General features: G+C 42.6%; 2 protein-coding genes across 12 annotated transcripts in view; both read right to left on the bottom strand.

Annotated features, from left to right (window-relative positions):
- The window catches only part of ttbk1a (tau tubulin kinase 1a), a 32,758-nt gene extending 15,003 nt beyond the window's left edge, over positions 1 to 17,755 (bottom strand). For 9 of the 10 annotated variants that reach the window (XR_009524937.1, XR_009524933.1, XR_009524930.1 and 6 more), the window contains exons 1-14: positions 17,576 to 17,755; positions 11,916 to 12,068; positions 10,727 to 10,874; positions 10,292 to 10,365; positions 9,355 to 9,495; positions 9,031 to 9,135; positions 6,575 to 6,640; positions 6,215 to 6,307; positions 5,943 to 6,068; positions 5,580 to 5,734; positions 4,686 to 4,905; positions 3,063 to 3,235; positions 2,234 to 2,571; positions 864 to 1,045 (exon numbers count right to left, since the gene is read on the bottom strand). Coding sequence is in view for 2 of the 10 variants with exons in the window: in XM_060047837.1 (XP_059903820.1) it covers positions 864 to 1,045; positions 2,234 to 2,571; positions 3,063 to 3,235; positions 4,686 to 4,905; positions 5,580 to 5,734; positions 5,943 to 6,068; positions 6,215 to 6,307; positions 6,575 to 6,640; positions 9,031 to 9,135; positions 9,355 to 9,495; positions 10,292 to 10,365; positions 10,727 to 10,874; positions 11,916 to 12,017 (1,923 nt within the window). In the remaining 8 variants the exon portion in view is untranslated. Of the gene's footprint in view, positions 1 to 863; positions 1,046 to 2,233; positions 2,572 to 3,062; positions 3,236 to 4,685; positions 4,906 to 5,579; positions 5,735 to 5,942; positions 6,069 to 6,214; positions 6,308 to 6,574; positions 6,641 to 7,600; positions 7,660 to 9,030; positions 9,136 to 9,354; positions 9,496 to 10,291; positions 10,366 to 10,726; positions 10,875 to 11,915; positions 12,069 to 17,575 lie in introns of those variants that run through there. The other variant, XM_060047839.1, reaches the window with a different exon arrangement.
- A 705-nt stretch (positions 17,756 to 18,460) lies between these two features.
- On the bottom strand, positions 18,461 to 23,771 carry soul4 (heme-binding protein soul4). 2 transcript variants are annotated; one of them, XM_060047909.1, is made up of 6 exons: positions 23,642 to 23,771; positions 22,605 to 22,769; positions 22,436 to 22,521; positions 21,233 to 21,374; positions 20,470 to 20,653; positions 18,461 to 19,835 (listed from the first exon to the last, which is right to left on the bottom strand). In XM_060047909.1, the coding sequence occupies exons 2-6, from the start codon at positions 22,762 to 22,764 to the stop codon at positions 19,661 to 19,663; spliced, it is 747 nt and encodes a 248-aa protein (XP_059903892.1). In that variant the 5' UTR covers positions 22,765 to 22,769; positions 23,642 to 23,771; the 3' UTR covers positions 18,461 to 19,660. The 2 variants fall into 2 exon arrangements, with proteins under 2 accessions (XP_059903892.1, XP_059903893.1); XM_060047910.1 differs by having other exon boundaries at positions 23,653 to 23,735.
- Positions 23,772 to 24,025: the final 254 nt, after the last annotated feature.

Below are 24,025 nucleotides of genomic sequence, written 5' to 3'. Positions count from 1 at the left end.
CCCTAAATGATACACCCTAACCGTAACCCAATCCTAACCCTATATAATCAACCCTACTATAATCAAACCCTTCTAATATCCCTAAACCAAACCTGCAGAGTACCAGGATTGTCTGCATTTCAATCACACCTTTAGGGGAGGAAGACAACTGCCATACTTAAGGTGAACCAAGATGGTGCCTCTGTCATCTCATCAGACATCAGGTTTGTTCAGTCAATAAAACACTCTAAATGTTACACTTTTGGACAAAACAATGTGTGGATAGTAAGTAAGTGCTAAATGTAGGAAATTAAGCAAAATTACAAAACATCGTCCAAGGCACCAGGAGTTCAAGCTGTAGCTAGACATGCTGGTTTAGTGGTACCAGGAGGACTAGTTATAGCTAGTTGTATCAGGAGGTCAAATTATAGCTAGACCAGCTGGTAAAGGGGTATCAGGAGGACTAGTTATAGCTAGACCAGCTGGTCAAGGTGTATCAGCAAGTCTAGTTATAGCTAGACCGACTGGTCAAGCTGTATCAGTAGGACTAGTTATAACTAGATCAGCTGGTCAAGTGCCATCAGGAGCACTAGTTATAGCTAGACCAGCTAGTCAAGGTATATAAGCAGGTCTAGTTATAGCTAGAACAGCTGGTCAATTGCTATCAGGAGGACTATTTATAGATAGACCAGCTTGTCAAGAGGTATAAGGAGGACTAGTTATATCTAGACCAGCTGGTCAAGTGCTATCAGGAGGACTAGTTATAGCTCGAACAGCTGGTTTAGTGGAACAAGGAGGACTAGTTATAGCTCGACCAACTGGTCAAGTGGTGTCAGCTGGTCTAGCTCTAGCTAGGCCTGGTGAGGTCGTTGCGAGGCTCTTACCGGTCTGTGGGGTCCGATGGGGTCCGACTCTCTCCTGCGGGGGCGCCCTGAAGGGAGCGAGTGGCACGGCGACTGGGCCGGGCTGCCCCCACTCCTCCTGGAAGCCTCTTCCTCGGTGAGCGTCAGCATCCCACGACTGCTGTCCCTCCCGTGGGTCTTTGGACGGACTACCAGCTCCCCAGCTGAAGAGAAACACACTGTGAATGCATTGTTCGGACAAACATACATCTCCTCTTAGCCACAGTTACTCATTTCCGTTTCCCTCTCACTTACATTAACTACTGACGCACACTAACATGTACATTACCCAAACCAAACCTGAATATTACCCTAACCAAACATGTACTTTAGCCCACCCAAACCTTTACATGAACCTAACCAAACCTATAAATTATGAACGACCCCTAAGCAGTCATTACCTTAAACAAACATGTATTTAATCTAAACTACACATGTATATTAACCAAACCAAAGCTGTGCTTAACTTAAATTAAACATGTACGTTCCCTACACCTAACCTGTAAATCAAGCTTAACAAACAGGTCATTAGCTCTGTGGGCGTGAGTGTGGGTGGATAATGGCTGGTGAAGCAGCCTCACATTGCTGAGTCCAATCAGACACGGCAACAACAACAGGCCATGTATCATTGTCAAACCTTTACAAAAAATGGTCTTCAAACAGCACCACCCTGGGTCCTTTGCCTGGAGGAGTCCCATAGAGTCCCGTCGCGTGTAGCGTGGACATTGCTACAACCTACACCAAATCTTGTACGTCAGCCAAATCAAACCTGTACATTATTGAACCCTAACCAGTCAGTACCCAAACCAAACCTGTACATCATTCAAATCAAACCTCTCCTTTACCCTAACCAAACCATACTTTTACCTAAACCAAATCTGTACATTAACCCCAAAAAAACGGTACAATTCCCAAACCAAACCTGTACATTACTCTTACAAACCTGTACATTACCAAAACTAAACATGTGCTTGACCCTCACCAAACCTGTATAATTCCAAAACCAAATCTGCAATTTAACCAAACCAAAACTGTACATTACCTAAACTATACCAGTAATAACCCAAACAAAACCTGTTCTTTACCTAAACCAAAACAGTACATTACCTCGACCAAACTAGTTTATTACCCTCACAAAACCAGTACATTACCTAAACAAAACATGTACATTACCCAAACAAAACAAGTACCCTACCTAACCTTTCTGTCGGTCTACCAACAAACCAGGAGGATGGATTGGCAGGCAGACTGCTGACGGCTGGATGGCGAGAGAGCCTAACCCTAAGGAAGCCTAAGGAACCCTAAGGGACCCTAAGGAACCCTAAGGAACCCTAATGAACCCTGACCCTGACCTGCAGTCCTCAGGCGCCTCTTCTCCTCCTGCTCCTCCAGGGGTCGGAGCTCCTCCGGTTCCTCGTCCGTGGTGCCCGAGGTGGTGGGCTGGAAGTCGCGGAGCTCCGTCTCCTTGTCGATGATCACCCACTCCTTGCTGTCGAAGTCCTCCTCCTCGGCCAGCGGCACCGAGCGGATGAAGGCGTTGCTGTGGGCCTCCTGGTCCCCGGACGCCACCGAGCCGTCCTGGCGCCCGCTCGCCTGCCGGTCGCCACGGCAACCGTCGATGGACAACATCTGGGCCGGCTGGGAGGAGTAGACGTGGCGCGACGGAGAGCCCAGGATGTCCATCCTAGACCTGTTGGACATCCGACACACACACACACACACACACACACACACACACACACACACACATGGACACACGCGCACACACGGGCACGCACACACACTCTCATGAAACCATTCACACACACACAAACATTCACACACACACATACACACGTACACACACAGGCACACACATATTCATACACACACACACGCAGGCATACAAGCACACACACACGCATACACACACACACACACACACACACAAACATACACACACACACACAAACACACAGAAACACACGCACACAGTTAATACGTATGTTCAGTTCTTTACATGTTAACTAGTTAATGTTAATGTATATATGAATAATAAGAAGGTACAGTAACCATCCGACTGAGAGCTGAGGTTATAGAGCTGTCCTCTTAGGTAGAGGTGCAGGTAGAGAGCTCACCTATCAGGTAAAGGTACAGTAAGTGAGCTGATCTGTCAGGTACAGATACAGTGAGTGAGCTGACCTCTGGCCGTTGACGTCTGCGCGTCCGTCGGCGGCCGAGACGCGGTCCGACTCGGGGCTGTTGATGCGACGGTAGCGCAGCGAACGCACCTGCGCCCCAGGTGACTCCACAGCCCCGCCCCTCCCAGGGGACACTGGGCACGCCCCCCGACTCGCCTCCTCCTCACCAGCACCCTGGGGACGGAGGATCCAGAGGGGGGCAGGAGCGTTCACTAGCATGTTTTAACTAGCATGTTTTAACTAGCATGAGCTGACTCACTCTTTGAAACCCTAACTCTCCCTAAAACTGCCTCATCCCCCCACCCCTTTTATTTTTCCCAAACCCTTTATTTTTCCCTAACATATTAACACATTAACACAATATAAACAGAGTATTAATCCTGTGTTGATACATGATTAATATTAACATAGTATTAATACATAAACACAACATTAACCGAGTATTAATCCTGTGTTGATGCATGATTAATATTATATTAACATAGTATTAATACATAAACACAACATTAACCGAGTATTAATACTGTGTTGATAAATGATTAATATATTAGTAACATAGTAACACAATATTATCAGAGTACTAATAATGTGTTGATTCATGATTAATACAATATTAACATAGTATTTACACATTAACAGGGTATTAATACTGTGTTGATGCATGATTAATATAATATTAACATATTATTAGCAGAGTATTAATACTGTGTTGATACAAAATTAAAACAATATTAACATAGAATTAATACTGTGTTGCTACATGATTCATACAATATTAACAGAGTATTAATACTGTGTTGATACATGATTAATACAATATTAACAGAGTATTAATACTGTGTTGATACATGATTAATCAATATTAACAGAGTATTAATACTGTGTTGATACATGATTAATACAATATTAACAGAGTATTAATACTGTGTTGATACATGATTAATACAATATTAACAGAGTATTAATACTGTGTTAATACATGATTAATACAATATTAACAGAGTATTAATACTGTGTTGATACATGATTAATACCATATTAACAGAGTATTAATACTGTGTTGCTACATGATTAATACCATATTAACAGAGTATTAATACTGTGTTGATACATGATTAATACCATATTAACAGAGTATTAATACTGTGTTGATACATGATTAATACCATATTAACAGAGTATTAATACTGTGTTGATACATGATTAATACCATATTAACAGAGTATTAATACTGTGTTGATACATGATTAATACCATATTAACAGAGTATTAATACTGTGTTGCTACATTATTAATACCATATTAACAGAGTATTAATACTGTGTTGATACATGATTAATACCATATTAACAGAGTATTAATACTGTGTTGATACATGATTAATACCATATTAACAGAGTATTAATACTGTGTTGATACATGATTAATACCATATTAACAGAGTATTAATACTGTGTTGATACATGATTAATACCATATTAACAGAGTATTAATACTGTGTTGATACATGATTAATACCATATTAACAGAGTATTAATACTGTGTTGATACATGATTAATACCATATTAACAGAGTATTAATACTGTGTTGATACATGACTAACACACTACGAACACACGGTACCTTGGTGAGGCTGATCCGCAGCTTGTTGCGGTTGAAGTCGGTGTCCTCCCAGCCCTCCCCTCCGTCCCCGGGGGGCTGGGGGGCCGGCTCCCCACTGGGCCGGCCGGGCTGGGGGCCAGCGGGGGGGGCGTTCTCCTGGTCACTCAGGTGCTCGTCCTGAAGAACATCATCCGTGTTCTCTCTCAGCACGTCTCCTCCTGGGACCGAGCTGACCACAGCCCTGGACCAACGGGATGTCAAGAGGAGAGCGTAGCGTGGTTACACTCCAGAACACCGCACTCGTCATCATCACACCCATGAAGAAACCCTCTGAGGGTCAGGGTCAGGGTCGACTTCACCCAGGACTGTGGTCGACCCTGACCCTAGCCCTGCTCTGACCCTAACCCTTACCCTGCTCTGACCCTGACCCTAGCCCTGCTCTGACTCTAACCCTTACCCTGCTCTGACCCTAACCCTGACCCTGCTCTGACCCTAACCCTTACCCTGCTCTGACCCTAACCCTGACCCTGCTCTGACCCTAAACCTGTTCTGACTCTAACCCAGGGTGCTGGGTGCTGGCTTGACCCTCAACTTCAACAGAAAAAGGGTTTTTCATGCATAAAACGGTTCTACACATGTTTAGTTCAACTTTCATTCATAACATTGTACTACACAATTTAGTCTGCACCGTTGATAAAGGCCCTTGCTACACTATTACACATTTGCAAATTGATCTAGCGATCTTGGCTAGGTTTGGTAAGCTTTCATTCATAAAATGAGTCTACATAAAGTTTGTTCAGCAAGGAGCAGTATACACATATGTACTGTATTTATGAATTGTTAATGTGTGGAATAAGTGTTACATGACATTACGAGTTTTACTGTTTGATGACTGAAGGATGTTTTGGTCCTTACCCCAAGACTGCGGCAGTGGGTCGCGTATTGTGCTGTGGTTGAGTTGAGGTGCTGGTAGACAACGTGACATCACTTCCTCCCTTCTCCCAATCGAAGGGCTCGTTCTCTGTGATGATGCGTTCCTTCATGCTATTTTCAAACACCGACATCAGCAGCTAGAATACAGGACAAGACAAAGCTTAAGATAACGGCTAATATATTTAGGACAAGACATAGCTAAAACAAAGGGCCAATGTCTATAGGACAAGACATCGCTACAAATAATGGGTAATGTCTATAGGACAAGACAAGGCTAACAGTCAACGCCTGTAGAACAGGGGGTTTGGTATTGGCTTCTGAGGTTTGGTGTAGTAATATACAGACCTGGTAGTCAGGTTTGGTGTAGTAGTCCAGGGCCAGGACGTGTTCCAGGAAGATGTTGAACTCCGAGGGCATGTGTTTGAGCAACATGCGGTGATCGTAGCGCTCTTTGATCTGACCCACTTGTTCCTGGAACACGGCATTAAAAAAACAAAGTCACCGTTAGAATTCGCAGTTAAAGTCATCAACGTGTGTAGTATGTATATATACGATAAACATAACATATATATGTTTGTCATCTTAATATAAAATTAAAATTACATCTTATATCTCACCTTATCCTTGATTTTTCGCCATGGCAACTGGCCAACAGCAAACTCCACCAACATGTAAAATAATGACCACAGATCGTCATGGCGACCCATTTCCTAAAAAAAGATACAACACAACAATATAAGAATGGTTTCAAGAGTGAGACGGGGGGTTAGTACTTTCTAGTGTAAAATGAAGGGTTGATAGTTTGATTTATATTGTAAGATAGAGGATTAGTAAGTATGGTTTCTAGCGTGAGATAGAGGGTAGTAAGTGTGGTTCTAGTGTGAGAGGGAGGGTAGTTAGTATGTTTCTAATGTGGAAGGTAGTTAGTGTGGTTCTAGTGTGAGAGGGAGGGTTGGGGTTAATAAGGAGGAACTGACCTTGTTCTTGTGAGCATTGACAGATGCATAACGGACCGTTCCTCTGAAGCCTGCCACCGTTCTGGGCTGAAGATAGGCACAAAACAGGTCTCAGATCTCAACATAAAGTGAATGATGGAGGGTTACCCCAATACCCCTAACCCTAACGCTAACCATAACAATGACCTCGCTAAAGCTAGGGAGTATGTGGTTCACTTAGTGTTATGTAAATATTATATAAGTTGATAGCTGTTTTGTTGAGATGATCTGATATCTTAATGCCGTGGAAATATGTGATGTCAGAAAGGAAATGTCTCCCTAACCTAACTTTAAAATTGACCTTAAAGGGCTCATCTCGTGCCCCCAGGTGTGGGTGTGATTAGCTGGTACAAGCCGTTTGGCACAGGGAAGGAATGATTTTCATAGAGATCACATGTGGGCGTGTCCACCCAGATATATGAAGGATAGATGAGCACATGTGAGATCACATGTGCTCATCTATCACATGTGGGCGGGTCCACCCAGATATATGAAGGATAGATGAGCATTGAGCAACGTTTGCTACAATCCCATCCAGGACATCTAGGTGGACCCGCCCACTTGTGACGTCACTATGAAAATCATTCCTTCCCTGTGCCAAACGGCTTGTACCAGCTAATCACACCCACACCTGGTGGAATGACATGAGCCCTTTAACTTTCTAATCTTAAAGTGTTGGAAGATAACCCATCCGATTATGTTCTCAAGGGTTATCAAAATGTGGATTACTGTTCAATCTTATCCGATCTCAAGTAATTTCAACCTTCTGCTCCTTTTGGTAGATTTAATGGGTGTAGTCTATTTACTGACTTTGGAGATTAATGACTTGGCGTCTTAATCCATAACCCTAACCTCTTAACCCTGGGTCTGACCCTTACCTCTTAACCCTGGGCCTAGCCCCAACCTATTTACCTTAACCCTGGGCCTAGCCCTAATCTCTTCACCCTAGTCCTAACCCTATCCCCTTTACCTTAACCCTGGGCCTAGTCCTAACCCTAACCACTTTACCTTAACCCTGAACCTGGTGGTAAATTAGGAACCCATCCCAGTCCTGGAAGTGTGAATTGGATTCCTCTGTTACTGTAGAAGAACACTCACTTCCTGGGGTTCCCATGGGAACAGCTGGTTACCATTGGTAGCTGATGGAGAAATGGGGCAGCATGCGGGTCAAAATCATAAAATCCAAAGGAACTGAAAGAAAAACAAATGAAAGTAATAAAAAACAACAACTAAATCAAAAAGACCAAACAATGTGATGAAACTTAAATGCTGAAAGGTGCTGTAGGCAAGACGAATCCCTAAATACCTTAATAATTTGAGTGCAACTTGTTAGACATGGCCCGTCTGTCAGCCATTAGTGAGTAAGTGAGAATATCTGTTCCGGTTGCCTGCGCTGCCTCTTCTGAGACCATTGAGAGACCACTCCCATCTCATTTATGACCTTTCAGGGTATGTCCTCCCTGATTGGTTCTGAGAATCCACCCCCATGCTACTTCTGAAACCGTTTATATTTTATTCTGTTAATTTTAATTCTCTAGAAGGTTCGGGTGAGGGTTTGCTTATGGTACCTCTACAACTGGAGTCGGTTCTTGTGTGACAAACCGTGGCACACAAGAACTGCTCCTAGCTCCTACCTAGGATAGGTTAAATGCAGAGGATGAATTTCCCCATGGGATCAATACGTTGACCAGATCCACCCTCTTCACTAGCCAAAAGGGAGTTCTGTAAGTCTCATGATGTGCCGGTTGATCCTGGTATCTGTACTGGATGAACCAGTTTAAAGCAGGTCATGCTGAGAATGTGAGGGACTATGCACATTTGTATGACCACTCAAGCAGGGACAACAAGGACACAGAGATGATGGAAATGTAAAATGTTAAACGAAATCCAAATCCTTAAACAAACACTGCAGTGCCTATATTGTACCCTGTCAACATTTCTGAAAATATATCAGGGCCTTAACCCTAGCCCCGACCCTTCTGCAACATGTAGATGTTGATTAACTATTCTTTTTTAACATATTCAAGTTACTAACTCTAACACTTCTTAACCTCTTTAATTGACTAATCCTAACTCTACCACCAGGTATGAGTGTGATAAACTATTACAAGCCATAAATCTAGGTGGACACATTGATGTCACCAAGTCACAAGGCTGAGCAGATTTTGAAACGGCTTGTAATGGTTAAGTTCACCATAGGGGCCCTTTAATGTCTTTCACTAACCCTAATTATTTTGTAACATCTCTAACTTACTAACCCTAGCACTTCTTCATTTTTGCCTGACTAAGACTAACCCTTTTTAGTCAGCCCCATATTAATCCGATATTCATTAATTCACTGAACCTAAGGCAACCTCCCCAACCACTATCACATAATTTAGTTCTCACGACTATGAGTATGTTGACCAAGTAATCCTTCCATAGCATCTTTAACTCACTGGTCGAACGTCTCCGGTCGTGTTGGTGTACTGTCGCGCCAGACCAAAATCCAGCATGAAACACTTCCTGTAGGTGGAAGGAAGCCGGCCCATCGCAAAGTTGGACTGTGGAAACAGAATTTACATTTAGTTCATTAATGTCGTCCCAAAACAACACTGGATATGTCTGAGGGTTAGGGTTAGGGTTATGGCGCTTCAACTTGGAGGACATGTGGTTTGGTAGATTCCAACTTGGAGAATATTTGGTTTGGTAGATTCCAACCTAGAGTACATGTGGTTTGGTAGGTTCACACCTACCTGGCACTAGAACAGAGAAGGACGTACCGGTTTGATGTCGCGGTGAAGAAAGCCCACAGAGTGAATGGCCTCGATGGACTCCAGGATCTGTTTCCCCAGCCGTAGAGTCGTACTCATCGTGAACGTTCCCCGTGGTTGGCTTCTCCTCAGGTCAGCCAAGTTACGGCCCTAGAATACAACAACTGGTGTTACCCCCAACTATTCTACAACTAGACATAATTAACTGCAAATACTGTATACGTTTTTTGGAAAAGCCCAACATTTGTAATTTTATTTTTGACTCGGTTACAGCAGAGCTTCAATTTAAAGTGGGTTGCAATCTGCCGCGTCAGCCAACGTCTTGATCATGGTCATCACAGGGAGTCAGGACCTAGGGCCTACGTCACCACAGGGAGTCAGGACCTCGGGCCTACGTCACCACAGGGAGTCAGGACCTAGGGCCTACGTCAGGGAGTCAGGACCTAGGGCCTACGTCAGGGAGTCAGGACCTAGGGCCAACGTCTGGAGTCACCACTGGGAGTCAGGACCTAGGGCCTACGTCAGGGAGTCAGGACCTAGGGCCTACGTCAGGGAGTCAGGACCTAGGGCCTACGTCACCACAGGGAGTCAGGACCTAGGGCCTACGTCAGGGAGTCAGGACCTAGGGCCTACGTCACCACAGGGAGTCAGGACCTAGGGCCTACGTCTGGGAGTCAGGACCTAGGGCCTACGTCTGGAGTCAGGACCTAGGGCCTACGTCAGGGAGTCAGGACCTAGGGCCTACGTCAGGGAGTCAGGACCTAGGGCCTACGTCTGGAGTCAGGACCTAGGGCCTACGTCTGGAGTCAGGACCTAGGGCCTACGTCTGGGAGTCAGGACCTAGGGCCTACGTCTGGGAGTCAGGACCTAGGGCCTACGTCAGGGATCAAGGACCTAAGGCCAACGTCTGGAGTCACCACTGGGAGTCCACTACGTCTGGTCTCACCTGCAGCTGCATCACTACGTAGTTGAACTTGTCATTTCTCCCACAGCCGATGAATTTGCACACATGGTTTTTACCTGGAAAGGGAGACATTGAAGTGGAGGGGTCAGAGATCTAACATCATTTTGTTTAAGCTTTACTAAGAAAAAAGGATTTGAATCTAGTGTTCCCTTCATTTGGCTGGCCAACTAGCCATTTAGATGAAAACATAAGTAATAAGTAATAACTAACATAAGTAAATAATAGCTAGACAGCCAGCGACAGACGGACAGACAGAGAGATAGAGAGATAGATGGACAGACAAATGGACAGAGAGATGGACAGAGAGACAGAGAGAAAGAGAGAGAGAGCAAACAGCGAGGAAGACAGACAGAGACAGAAAGACAGACAGACAGACGGACAGAGAGATTACGAAAGAAGAGATTGCGTTAGTTTTACCCTGCAGCTTCTTGAGGACCGCAACCTCCATCTTCAGAACCTGTTTGGGTTGTTGAGCCGACTCCACCTTCAGCGCCACGTTCTCCCGCGTCAGCAGGTCCAAGGCCTCGTAGATCTCTCCAAACCCCCCACCACCGATCTTCTTGAGCTGCATTCATCAGGATGGTTAGGTTCTCCTTCAGACATGGCTCCATATAGTACTCGTATACAGCATTACATATACTGTGTAACATATACATATACACAGCATTACATATATATATATATATACAGTACTATACATATACAGTACTATTTGTTGGTTACTGTATTATATATACATATACTGTATTACATATTACATATACAGTATTACACATCATATACAGTATTACATATACATGTAAAGTATCATACATACATATACTGTATTAAACATACATATTCATTCAGTATTAAATACACATGCAGTACCCTGTACAGCAGGGCTATTCAACCTCCTTAACAAGTGGGCCGAAAAGGAAAACCACTGGGGGTTCATGGGCCACACAGAGTAAAACTACGTCAATGAATCGCTACAAATAAATCGTACTTAAAGTAGTGTTAACTTAATATATATAGTACTACTACATGGAATAAACTTGTCAGACGCATTCCTTCCTTCTTCACTTTTAATCGTATCATTATAAAAGATTTTGTTCTCACATATTTTGGACACGTATTTAGAATTCAACAATGTTGTTTGAATCATTACAAAACAGAACTACTGTACATATGAGACATTTTGAGCCAGTGAGTCAGTGAGAAAGATTGCACTGCCTCGTTTGCCTAGTTTGGCTCATCCTGAGACACTCATGCAGCTTCTTATAGGTCATCGAGCAACGTGCCCTTGTTCTGATGGCATTCATATGAGAAAAGCTAGACTCATACGTATCGGTTGAGCCAAACATTGTCAGAATAAGTGATGCCAGTTTCTGATTGTGGGTTACTGATACTGGCTACTATCACCGGCTACACACAGAAACCTGATTTGCATGCAACTATGTTTCTCCTTTATTTTATTTATTTTTTGCATGCAACCTCTTGCGGGCCAGAAAAAGATTAAGAGGGGCCGCATTTGGCCCACGGGCCGCTAGTTGAATAGGCCTGCTGTACAGGGTAGCAGTGTATCATCCGCACGGTGGGTGTGGAGGTGCTGGGGAGGACTCACCACTTTCCAGCGGTCTTTGACCATGCAGTTGGGCGGCAGGATGTCCACCTGCTCACTGGTCCCGTTCATGTTGCCGTTGTCACCTGGCACTAGGCACTGCATCTGCCAGCTGGACAGCACGCGTGCAGCTCCCAGTTTGAAAGAGCCATTTATCTGAAAGAGGAAGCGGAGGGCCGTTGTTCAACGACGGGACTGGACTCTTTTCTCCCCTTGCTGTGTAGTAGACCTACCCTTCCTCTTCCTCATCTGTCCTTACTCTTAACCTCCTCGAGTTGCATTCTGGTAGCTGCCCAATACCACCACAAACCCAGTGGGAAGCAGGAGCTGCCCAGTCCAATACAAGTATTGTATTGGTTCTGCTGTGAGCTGCCCAGTATAAAAAGAGTCTTCCACTAGTTCTACTTGACCAGTACAACCAGTGTCCCTGCTACTGGGTATCCAGGAAACTGCCCAGTACAAACCCGATCTGCTTCTGGTGGACACTAGGACCAGCCTAGTACAACCAAGGTCTACTACTGGTTCTACTGGGAGGTGCCCAGTACAACCAAAGTCTGCTACTGGTTATACTAGCAGCCACCAAGCACAACCTGTCAGCTACTGGTGGACACTGAGAGCAGCCCAGAGCAACTACGGTCTGCTGCTGGTTATACTGGGAGCTTCCCGGAATAAGCACAGCCTCGTATCGGTTCCACTGGGAGCTGCTGAGTACTTCTACAGCCTCCCACTGGTTAAACTGGGAGCTGCCCGATGCAACCATTTTCTACTACTGGTTCTAATGGTAGTTGGCCAGTATAACCACAGCCTGCTACTGGTTCTACTAGGCGCTGCTGTCAAGTACATCCAGAGCCTTCTACTGTTGGACTATGAACAGCATCCAATCTGAGCAGTCTTATACACACATTCTGTAGTGGTTTACCATACCTAGCATGGTTAGCCATGCTTTATATAGTACAATCCCATAATATAGTAGCTAAACATGCCTAGCATTAAACCTTAGGTCCAGAGGGAAGTACAAAATAAGCATGTTTTACTAAGTAGAGAAAGACAGAGCTTTTTTCAAGAATTGGAGGAAATAATTTGATTCTGAAACTGAATATTGTCTTTCTCTTACCTCATTTTAAGGGGACTAGTTGCTATGTAACCAACTGTACATGGCTTATTACATCTAAAAACAATTAGGTCAATACAAAGAAAAATACTACTTCATTCTGCAATTCTGAAACGTCCAAATATAGTGGTATGGCCTACCCCAATCTACAAGTAAACATGTAGTCTACTTGTATCTCTCACCCTATCCTACATGTATACATGTAGTCTACTTGTATCTCTCACCCAACCTACAAGTAAACATGTAGTCTACGGTATCTCTAACCCAACCTACATGTATACATATAGTCTACTGGTATCTGTCACCCTAAACTACATGCATACATGTAGTCTACGGTATCTCTAACCCAACCTACATGTATACATGTAGTCTACTGGTATCTGTCACCCTAAACTACATGCATACATGTAGTCTACGGTATCTCTAACCCAACCTACATGTATACATGTAGTCTACTGGTATCTCTCACCCTAAACAACATGTAACCATGTAGTCTACGGTATCTCTAACCCAACCTACATGTATATATGTAGTCTACTGGTATCTCTCACCCTAAACAACATGTATACATGTAGTCTACTGGTATCTCTAACCCAACCTACATGTATACATGTAGTCTACTGGTTTCTCTACCCCGAGGACATTGAATACAGTCGTAGGGTTAACCCTAACCCTATCACCATGCAGGGGTTATCTTTCTGTCCTCAATAATGATTAATAATTAATTTATGTAAAAAATACTCAATATATTTCTCACGGAAAGTCCCCAAACCATGCTAGCCTGCATGCATTAGGGCTAGGGTTAGCTAGCCATCCACTGTGCATGCAGAGCTTAGCTGCACATCATCATGCCTGGCCCAGCATTTAAACATTCGCTCTGTGATCTGTCCTTGTTGGTCTGAGACTGTCCAATGCACCAAGCCATCCAGTACAGTCCTGGTTTGGCTGGCAGTGTTGACGGGGATCAGTCTGTCGGAGTCTATGAAGAAAGATCTGCTGCTCATGTTGAAACCCTTCCTACTATGCCCTAGTAAGAGATTACATATATATGATTTAATATTAACATACCACCACTAAGAAGAACTATAAACTTCTTCCTCGTCAGTTTTTGAATTCAGCGCAGACCACAGTGAAGTTTTATGATATGAGAGATTAGAGCTGTATGGTATTAGAGTCTCATGATATGAAAGCTATTTGATGTTATAACTTTATGATATGAGGGTTTTACAGAGATTAGAGCTTTATGATATCAGAGCTTTATAACATTAGAGCCTAATGACATTAGAGCTTTGTGATATCCGTGCTTTAGATAATAGAGCTTTATGATATTAGATCCTATGGTAATAGAACCTTATGATATCACAGCTTTAGATAATAGGGTCTTATGATATCCGAGCTTTAAATATTAGAGCCTGATGATATCAGAGCCTTAGATATTAGAGCCTTATGATTTTCGAGCTTAAGGATATGACAGCTTTAAAGATATTAGAGCGTCATGATATACTGGCTTTATGATAATAGCGCTTCATGATGTCATAGCTTCATGATATTAGAGCTTTATGACAGAAGAGCTTTATGATATTGGAAGATTACTCATATTACTGCTCTATGATGATTAGTGCTTTCCTGGTATTACACCATTATGATTTTAGAGCTTTACTGCTATGATAACTTTCATGATGTACGTCCTTTATTATATTAGAGCTTTATATTATGAGAGCATTATATTTTGACTTTATGATATTGGACCTTTGGGATATTGGAGTATGGATATCAGATCGTTAGGTTATTTAACTGCTGGTTTTATTAGTTGGAAAGTATAAATATATTTTTAATCTTGTTTTACCAGAGCAGGCCTTCATAAGAGTTTAGTAGTTAGAAGGCTTACAGCTACACCATTTACTATCATGTTACACATGATGAGGTATTATACATGATGGTTTATATGATGTCTATATATTTTCTAGTACATTTTTTAGTATATATTATGCGTATATATATTGTGGCACACATGATAGTATATATTATTTGTATATATATTGTGGTGTTATACATTATGGTATATATTATGTTTATATCTTTTTGCTATATGTATTCTGGTAGGGCTAGTGTTATGTTACGTCTACATGTCTCCTGCTAAGGCTAGTGTTATGTTATGTGTCTATTTACTCTGGTAGGGCTAGTATTATGTTATGTGTATATTAACTCTGGTAGGACTAGTGTTATGTTATGTGTATATTTACTCTGGTAGGGCTAACGTTATGTTATGTGTATATTTACTCTGGTAGGGCTAATGTTATGTTATGTGTATATTTACTCTGGTAGGGCTAACGTTATGTTATGTGTATATTTACTCTGGTAGGGCTAATGTTATGTTATGTGTATATTTACTCTGGTAGGGCTAACGTTATGTTATGTGTATATTTACTCTGGTAGGGCTAACGTTATGTTATGTGTACATGGATTTTGCTAGGGCTAGTGTTATGTTACGTGTATATGTACTCTGGTAGGTTGAGGGTCATGATATCCATAGGCTGTGCAGCAGATCTGTTCTTCAGAACATGCGTGGACACCCGAACAGCAGGGGGGTGTAGGCTATCTGACCAACACATGTCTCCACACATGTCTTGAGGGGAAGTGCAGCAGTGGGAGGTACTGGGGAACACCCAGGAAGCGACTGCAGCCAGTGTGACCTCACCATAGTTACAAGCTCCTTCAACACCTGACGTCTGAGAACAAAGCCACAGCCGGACAAACTCACTCTGTTAGCCTACAAGCCAAACAAAGTCAAACATTACTCTACTATGCAAACATACCAGCAACATCACAAGAGGCTCCACGTTAGGGGCTATTTGGTGGAGAGAATGGCCTTTCCTAAATTACATTTCATGTTCCAGTCCTTGACCAGTCCCCAATCAACTATAAGTGTACTTCAAAAACAACATGTTGATTGAATGATAGAACGATAAGTAATCTATAGAGACATACATGAATATGGATTAGAAGGAATATGTGAGATACATACATATGAATAATAAGGAATGTGTGATATATAAATATGAATGATAAGGAATGTGTGAGGTATATATAGATGAATAATAAGGAATTGTGGATAGACAAATATGAATCATAAGGAATGTGTTGGGAAATAAATATGAATATAAGGAATATGACTTTGTATGAATATGATTCATAAGGTATGTGTGGATATATAAATATGAATCACAAAGAATTTGCTGATATGTAGGGTTACATATGAAGGGATGTACAAAGAGAACAACGGTGTCGGTCAAACACAGGCCGCACTGACTGCAGTGCAAAGTCATAGCTTCTCGATACGCATGCGTAGTAGAACTAATTCTTGTTCAACGAGTTTGCAGTAGAAACTGATCATCCGATCAATATTAGGCATTTAATTTATCAAGATAAAGTTTCAAATGGAATGACTACAGGAAAACCAATTGAATGAGTTGTACAGAAGTAAACGGTCAGAAACGACCTACCTGCCAAAAGGACGGCACCTTTTCCGTCTTTTGGGGATCTTCATTTGTAGTTTTAGTTAGACACAAAACGGCCCACTATGGCCTCAACAACCACAAATAAGAAAGAATTCCAAGTGAAATAACTAATGTCGCATAAATGGTCTACCAAAACACGTGGCTTCTAGTCGAGTTTACAAATGCCTTGTATTTACACAGTTTCAGATGGCATGTTGTTTTTATTTATAACATGCGTATTTCAATTCTGGATAGTGACCAAACGCCAACATGAGTTGTGTTCAAGCCTAGACCTAACAGACGCATCAATAGTCTGCATGACAAGTTCCCATCCAGTCACATATTCCTGGTTGGTGAATATCGTTTCGACTCGACGCAATAAGTCCGTTTATTTGAAGACAACAATCCGTCCTTTGCAGACTAAGTCATGATGTCCCGGATCAGAGATGCTCCGCAGTGCAGCGAGGCGCTCCTACTGCCGAGACCCACCTAGTCCTATCCCTTTTCCGCCAACAGGGGGCGTAGTTTACATCTAACACATCACCAGCCCTATAGGCCTCGTCTGGATACACAAGAAGACTACATATACAATATATATGTGTGGGCATGTATATACATACATATAAACAGCATCTACAGCCTATATAGGACTACACAGCCCAGAAGTATACATCATAAGAGATATAGGGGAGCTTAAAGCGTCGAGATGACTTGCAGCCTAAATACCATACAGGTATCTAGGTAGGCTAATGAACAGTAGCCTATAATATAACACGTAGACTAGGCCGAAACCACATTTAGACTGTAAAGTTGCCTTACCCCATATTATTACATTGGCATCATGTCAATGTTGGTATTATAGAACACATACCGATTAATGGGAGATAGGATTTCGTCGTTATTTTAAAATATAGTCGCACCTATGTTTAGTGTCGGCCTTGCGAAAAGTCTGACTTAAACAATGACTTTCAGGACGGGATTTCCAATTTATCATTATAAAGGTATGAGAGGGTTAGGGTAAGTGAATATATAAATCACATAAATGTGCTCAATACCTGATTATCGGAGCCAAGATGCGGACAGTCACATCCACTCGCGCTCCTCCATTTTCACGGCATCCTCCTTTTCCTCGGAGCCATTCGTCTTCCCAGCATCAGCATCCACACACACACACACACACACACACACATGCGCTCGCTCGCCCACACCCACACCCAAATGCACACACACACACACACACACAGAAGCGCGAACGCACACGCACACACACGCACACTTTTTCTTCGGCGCCTGTGAATTTATTTCGAGCTGTAGACGACTGCCCCCTGGCGCAATTGCTGCATCATCTCATATTTATTTTTTTAAATTATTAAGAATGAATCGTTTCCTTATAAAAACATCTTATAATTAATAATACAAAAGCATGCTTCATTTAAAAAATGCAGGCCTATATATTACACTTGTATTGTGCAATAATAACGGATGAAAAGATTTTGTGAAGGCATTGATTATTGAGAATCCAAATAATAATTTTCCAAATTAGGAGGCAAACATAACAAATAGAGGTGTCATGCAGAATGCTTTCTATTAAGCTGCATAAAACAATACCTATAATAATAATAATTAATATAATAATTGAATACCTAAGCTTAATAGAATACCTAACCCTGTAAACTTAATACAATGCCTAATCCTAACCCTGTATACTTAATAAAATACCTAACTCTGTAAGCTTCATACAATACCTACCCCTAACCCTGTAAGCTTAATGCAATACCTAAGTGAGCTTGATACAATACCTTACCCTGACCCTGTAAGCTTAATACAATATCTAACCCTAAGCCTGTAAGCTTAAGCATCATGTCAGGGGGTCCAATACGAAGAGTGAAATCATCAAGTCAGTGTAAGAAGGCTTTAATAATGTGACCCCCACATTGATATACTTTTTCATGATGATTTATTGAAAACTATGATGCAATGTTAATTTTACAACTGTGAATATTTTTTATTTTATTTAGAAACATACTTCGAACTTACAATGAACAGCAAGACATGTCGTAAAATATGTAAGTTTTGTATAGAGAATTGTAATTGTTGCTAACCTCTATCTGGAGTGGTTGGTTATCATTCAGGGTCTGTATCTGTCCTCTCCCTCTTAGAGATGAGGCATGATGCAAAGTTTAAAAACAATCCTGAATCTTACCGCTGCTTTCTATTCAAAGGTAAATAAACAGGCAGCAAGATTTCTTAGATTTTCCCAAATGAGCAGAATAGGATACGTTTTGGAACCCTAACCCACAATGAGAATGCAAGGGGACCCTAACCCACCTTGAGAACCCAAGATAACCCCTCAGCCACCTTAAGAACCCCAATCCACCATGATAACCCCTGAGAACCTTAAGAACCCCAGAGAACCCTGAACCACCTGAAAACCCCAGAGGACCTTTAGCCACCATGATAAACCTAAGAGAACCCTAATCCACCATGAGTACACCAGAGAACCCTTAACTCCCAGGAGAACGCCAGAGAACCCTAAGACACCAAGACAACCCCTGAGAACCCTAAGCCACCATGAAAACCCTAGAGAACCCCAAGCCACCATGAAAACCTTATAGAGAACCCAAAAGCCACCTTGAGAACCCTAAACCACCTTGAGAACCCTAAACCACCTTGGGACCCCCAGAGAACCCAAACCACCTTGGGACCCCCAGTCTCCCCAGACGACTCCACCTGAACATGGGACGGGACAGACGGTGTGAGGGGGTGCAGACGAGATGTACACAGTATACAGTAAGTACACTGTAAAGTACAGAGTGTACAGTAAGTACACAGTGTACAATAGATTCACTGTATACAGTACACAGTGTATAGAAGGTACAAAGTACAGAGTGTATAGTAGCTACACAGTACACTGCATACAATAAGTACACTGTATGAATTAAGTACACTATACTGTACAATGCAGTGTACAATACACAGTACACCGTATACAGTAAGTACACATTTGACAGTAAGCACACAGTACACAGTAGGAACACGTACGCCCTGTACAGTATACAGTAAGTAAAGAGTGCACAGTAGGGGCACAGAGTGCAGTGCAGAGTACACAGAGTGCACAGGTATACACATGACAGAAGCTCCTAGGGGTCTCGATGGAGGAACCAGATCTCGTTGCGCCGCTGTGCCACCCCAGGGTTGGTGTACACGGCCACCATATAGCTGTCCCGCTGGAAGTCTCCAGACGGGCCCAGATGCTCCCACAGCTGGTGGATCTGATGGGACAACGTTTCTTCCGTCGTGGTTCCGGAGAATGTCCTGAATCAGGGCGGGAAGAGGTGAGGGCTCAGCATCTTGTGCTACAGGGAGTTAAGCGAGGGATTAGGTTAGATAGTGCGGGATGTGTTTCTATTAGGGAAGGCTCACAATAATCAATCATTTGTTCATGTTTTAATTGTGTTTTTGTGTATTGTTGAAACCATTACCTGAAACATATTCATCTTTGCTATTATTTCACTGGATGTAAAATAAATAGCGTGTCCCAAATGCTGGTGGGGTGTTGTAAATGTTTAACAGTGACCGAGCGGAACCAGACTTATCTAATTGGCTGAAATTTACAACTGTGTAACTATTTTAACAGCCGAACGCTCCTTCGGCCACCAGATTCCTCTGCTCGTCCCTTCTGTTCTTGTTTATCTTCCATTACTCAGATGTGGCTCACGCTATCCACCCATATTATTGGCTGTTTGTGAGCCTCAGTCCTGATTGGTTCACCGATGTCAATTCCCTGATGGCCTATAAAAACTGATTGGCAATCAGTGCAAAAGCTACTGACTACCTGGTAAACCCAGCCTATTTGATAATACTACTCTGAACAGCGTGACTTTACCGTTGTTAGCTTGTTCTCACCTCCCAATGTTGCGCCTTATGCAGCCGTAAAGATGGAACTGACCTGGCCAGGACGGGGAAGGGAGGTCTGAAGACGATGGACACCTCCGGGTCTGCAGGCTCGGGGGGGTTGGCTTGGAACTCAGACGGCAGGTAATAAGCAGTGACCACGTCCTTTTCGAATGCGCTGCCGTCCTGCGTCAGGTGGATGATGTTGACTATAGGTATAGTCATTCCCAGGTAGCGGCCTGTGAGGTCCAAATAGTTCAATGTGGTGGCATTATTTAAATACTTGCATCATTTTTTTACGTGAACCTACAAGGTACTAATATTTAAAAGGCAAATTACAAACTGGTACCGATTGTCATTCCTAGGAATATGAATAGAAGTCACATCATCTTGGGCGATTATTTGCTTAAAATAAATTAATAGCCAGGCCTTCTACAGTCAAATGGTTACATATCAAATGATACATCCACATTCTGTGGATGTATCAAAACCGATTCAAGCCATATGAAAAACATATCAAGACTGTATTCAAAACCGTATCAAGCAGTATCAAAACGTATCCAGCCATATCAAGCAGTACCAAAACTGTATCAAGCAATATCAAAACCGTATCAAACAGTATCAAAACGATATCCAGCCTTATCAAGCAGTATCAAAACCGTATTCAGCCGTATCAGAACCATATCGAGCCGTATCAAGCCGTATCTAAACCACATCAAAACAAAACAATATCAAAGTCGTATCGAAGTATGACTCCATCCAATCATATTGATCTGAATCGTTATTGTGAATGGTGACCCCCTCTGCATGTGCTCTACCTGCGGAGTTCTCCTTGCAGATGAAGCGCATGAGCTTCATGAAGGCGTTGGAGATGCTCTGCTCATACAGCTCCTCCCTGCGCGTGACACACGCCCACATCCCTCCTGGACACACCTTCTCTTCAATCAGCCCCTCCCCTAGCTACACACACAGGCATGCACACATCTGTAAAAAAATATGAAAGACAACCAACAAAACTGCATTTGTAGGACATTCTGATGTCTAGAGGTTAAGGTTAGGGCAAAGCCAATCTCAGACACAGACACATTCCATCGTCTTAAGCCGATTAACCTCTGAGTGCAGGCAATATTTCTGGGACTGGATAAAGGATGTACCATTATCTTTGAAGGTGTTTCAAGTCCAGACGACATTTCGGCCGATCACTATGAACAGATTTCAAAGCTAACAAAAACCTTAATCGTCGTCAGAAGATTGGGTTACGAGATTGTTGCCCTCCAGACTGTTGACCTGCATGCAGTCAAAGCCTGCTCAAACATGACTGGTCAATAATACTTGGGACTACAAAGGGAAACCAGTTTCCAATGCCCAAATCTTGTCCGGTTGCCTAAATATTCTGCAATCATATGCAGATATCTGTTAATAGACATCAGGGCAAAGATAAGTCTTAACAAAGATAGTATTATGTAAACATCTAGAGGTACTATGACTGAAAGTATCTTTATATTGACAAGTAGAGATTCTATGACTGATAATATTGCTAACATCTAGAAGTACTATGACTGATAGTATTATATTAACATCTAGAAGTACTATGACTGATAGTATTATGCTAACATCTAGAATTACTATGAACGATAGTATTAGATTAACATCTAGAAGTACAATGACCGATAGTATTATGCTAACATCTAGAATTAATATGACCGATAGTATTAGATTAATATCTAGAAGTACTATGACTGATAGTATTATATTAACATCTAGAAGTACTATAACCGATAGTATTATATTAACATCTAAAAGTACTATGACTGATACTATTATGCTAACATCTAGTAGGCTAGTACTATGACCGATAGCATTATATTATCATCTAGAAGTACTCTGACTGAAAGTATTATATTAAAATCTAGAAGTACTATGACTGATACTATTATGCTAACATCTGAAGTACTAGTAGAATATTAACGTCTAGAAGTACTAGAGTGTTTCTATGGTTTCTGATTGGGTTATATTAGGACCTTGTCCTGGCAGGAGATGTTTGTGAATGGGATCTGCTCCCTCTGCTGGTTCTGGCGGGTCATCTCCTGGATCGGTCCAGTCATTTCTGTCAAGACAAGAAATCCCAAAAAATTGCCCTGGCTACTTTGATTTCAGTATGATGAACAGGCGTGTGGGACTGGCCTTCACCTGTAGGGACAGACACGTGATGAGTACGACCCACTGCCTGCCAGTGGTTGAGGAGGCGCTGGCTCTCCATCTCCTCTCTTGCCTCAGACCCGTCAGCCGTTTCCTCTGCTATTTGTTCATCGTCTAATCCATCGAGGTCCTCGAGAGAGATGAGAGCCATCGATGCTGGAGACAGACAGACAGACGCACCGACAGACAGACAGACGCACCGACAGGCATAGCCAGAGAGAGAAAGACAGAGCCAGAGAGAGAGAGACAGGCAGAGAGAGACAGAGGCACAGACAGACAGTAGCAGATACAGACAGACAGAGAGTCAGACAGACACAGAAGCACCGACAAACAGAGGCACAGACAGAGAAACAGAGGCAGAGAGACAGACAAGGTAAGAAGAGGACGACTGAATCAGCATAGCCTTAACCCTCTTCAAATAAAAGACAGCATTTAGACGATCTTCAGTAAACCACTTAAATGTCACTTAAATAGAAAACCAAGCATCAAAACGGTGAACTATATGATATAAATACTAGTCGACAACAACAATTCGAGCCACTTGGGTCTAGTGTTGTTACAATGCTACAAACCTGTTCAACCAAATGTGGAAATCACAGATGACAACATGAAGCAATTCATTGTATATAATCGCGACTAAGGATTATCGATAGCAAATCACCTGGCCAAGTCACTTCCCTGGTCCAGGGCTACTGTTTTTGAAACTGCGGCTACTTATAAATGATAAACAAAGGCCTAAACGTATCTATAATATAGGTCATCGGTGTCGTCAAAACAAAGTGAACCCAGACGGCCCCCTGATCTGTCCATGACCAATAATAATATAATAATCGAATCATGCATTTCTAAGTCTGGAAACGGTTTGTCGTCGGTCAATGTTATAATTGTACGGACTAAATATGTCGTAGGACAATGCGTTCCCGTTTTCCCGGACAAAAAGAACTGCGTATGTTCGGTGAGGTCTATTTTTCCTCGCCAAACATTAACTTACCTAGTATTGATATTAAAGAAATATGATTTGGTCTTACCTTAAAAATACCTTAATATTTCTGGATGATCTCCTTCGCTTCAGCGAAACAGGAAATGTCACGTGATCGTAGAGCTGCATCGTCTACACCCCCAGATAGAAACCCTATGGGTACACCCCCAGACAGAAAACCTGTCGGGTACATCCCCCGAGAGAAACCCTATGGGTACACCCCCAGACAGAAACCCTATGGGTACACCCCCAGACAGAAACCCTATGGGTACACCCCCAGATAGAAACCCTATGGGTACACCACCAGACAGAAACCCTATGGGTACACCCCCGATAGAAACCCTATGGGTACACCCCCCGATAGAAACCCTATGGGTACACCCCCAGACAGAAACCCTATGGGTACACCCCCAGACAGAAACCCTATGGGTAC

The sequence above is a fragment of the Gadus macrocephalus genome, chromosome 3, assembly GCF_031168955.1.
Source record: "Gadus macrocephalus chromosome 3, ASM3116895v1".
NCBI lineage: Eukaryota > Metazoa > Chordata > Actinopteri > Gadiformes > Gadidae > Gadus > Gadus macrocephalus.
This window is presented reverse-complemented; position numbering and strand designations above follow the sequence as displayed.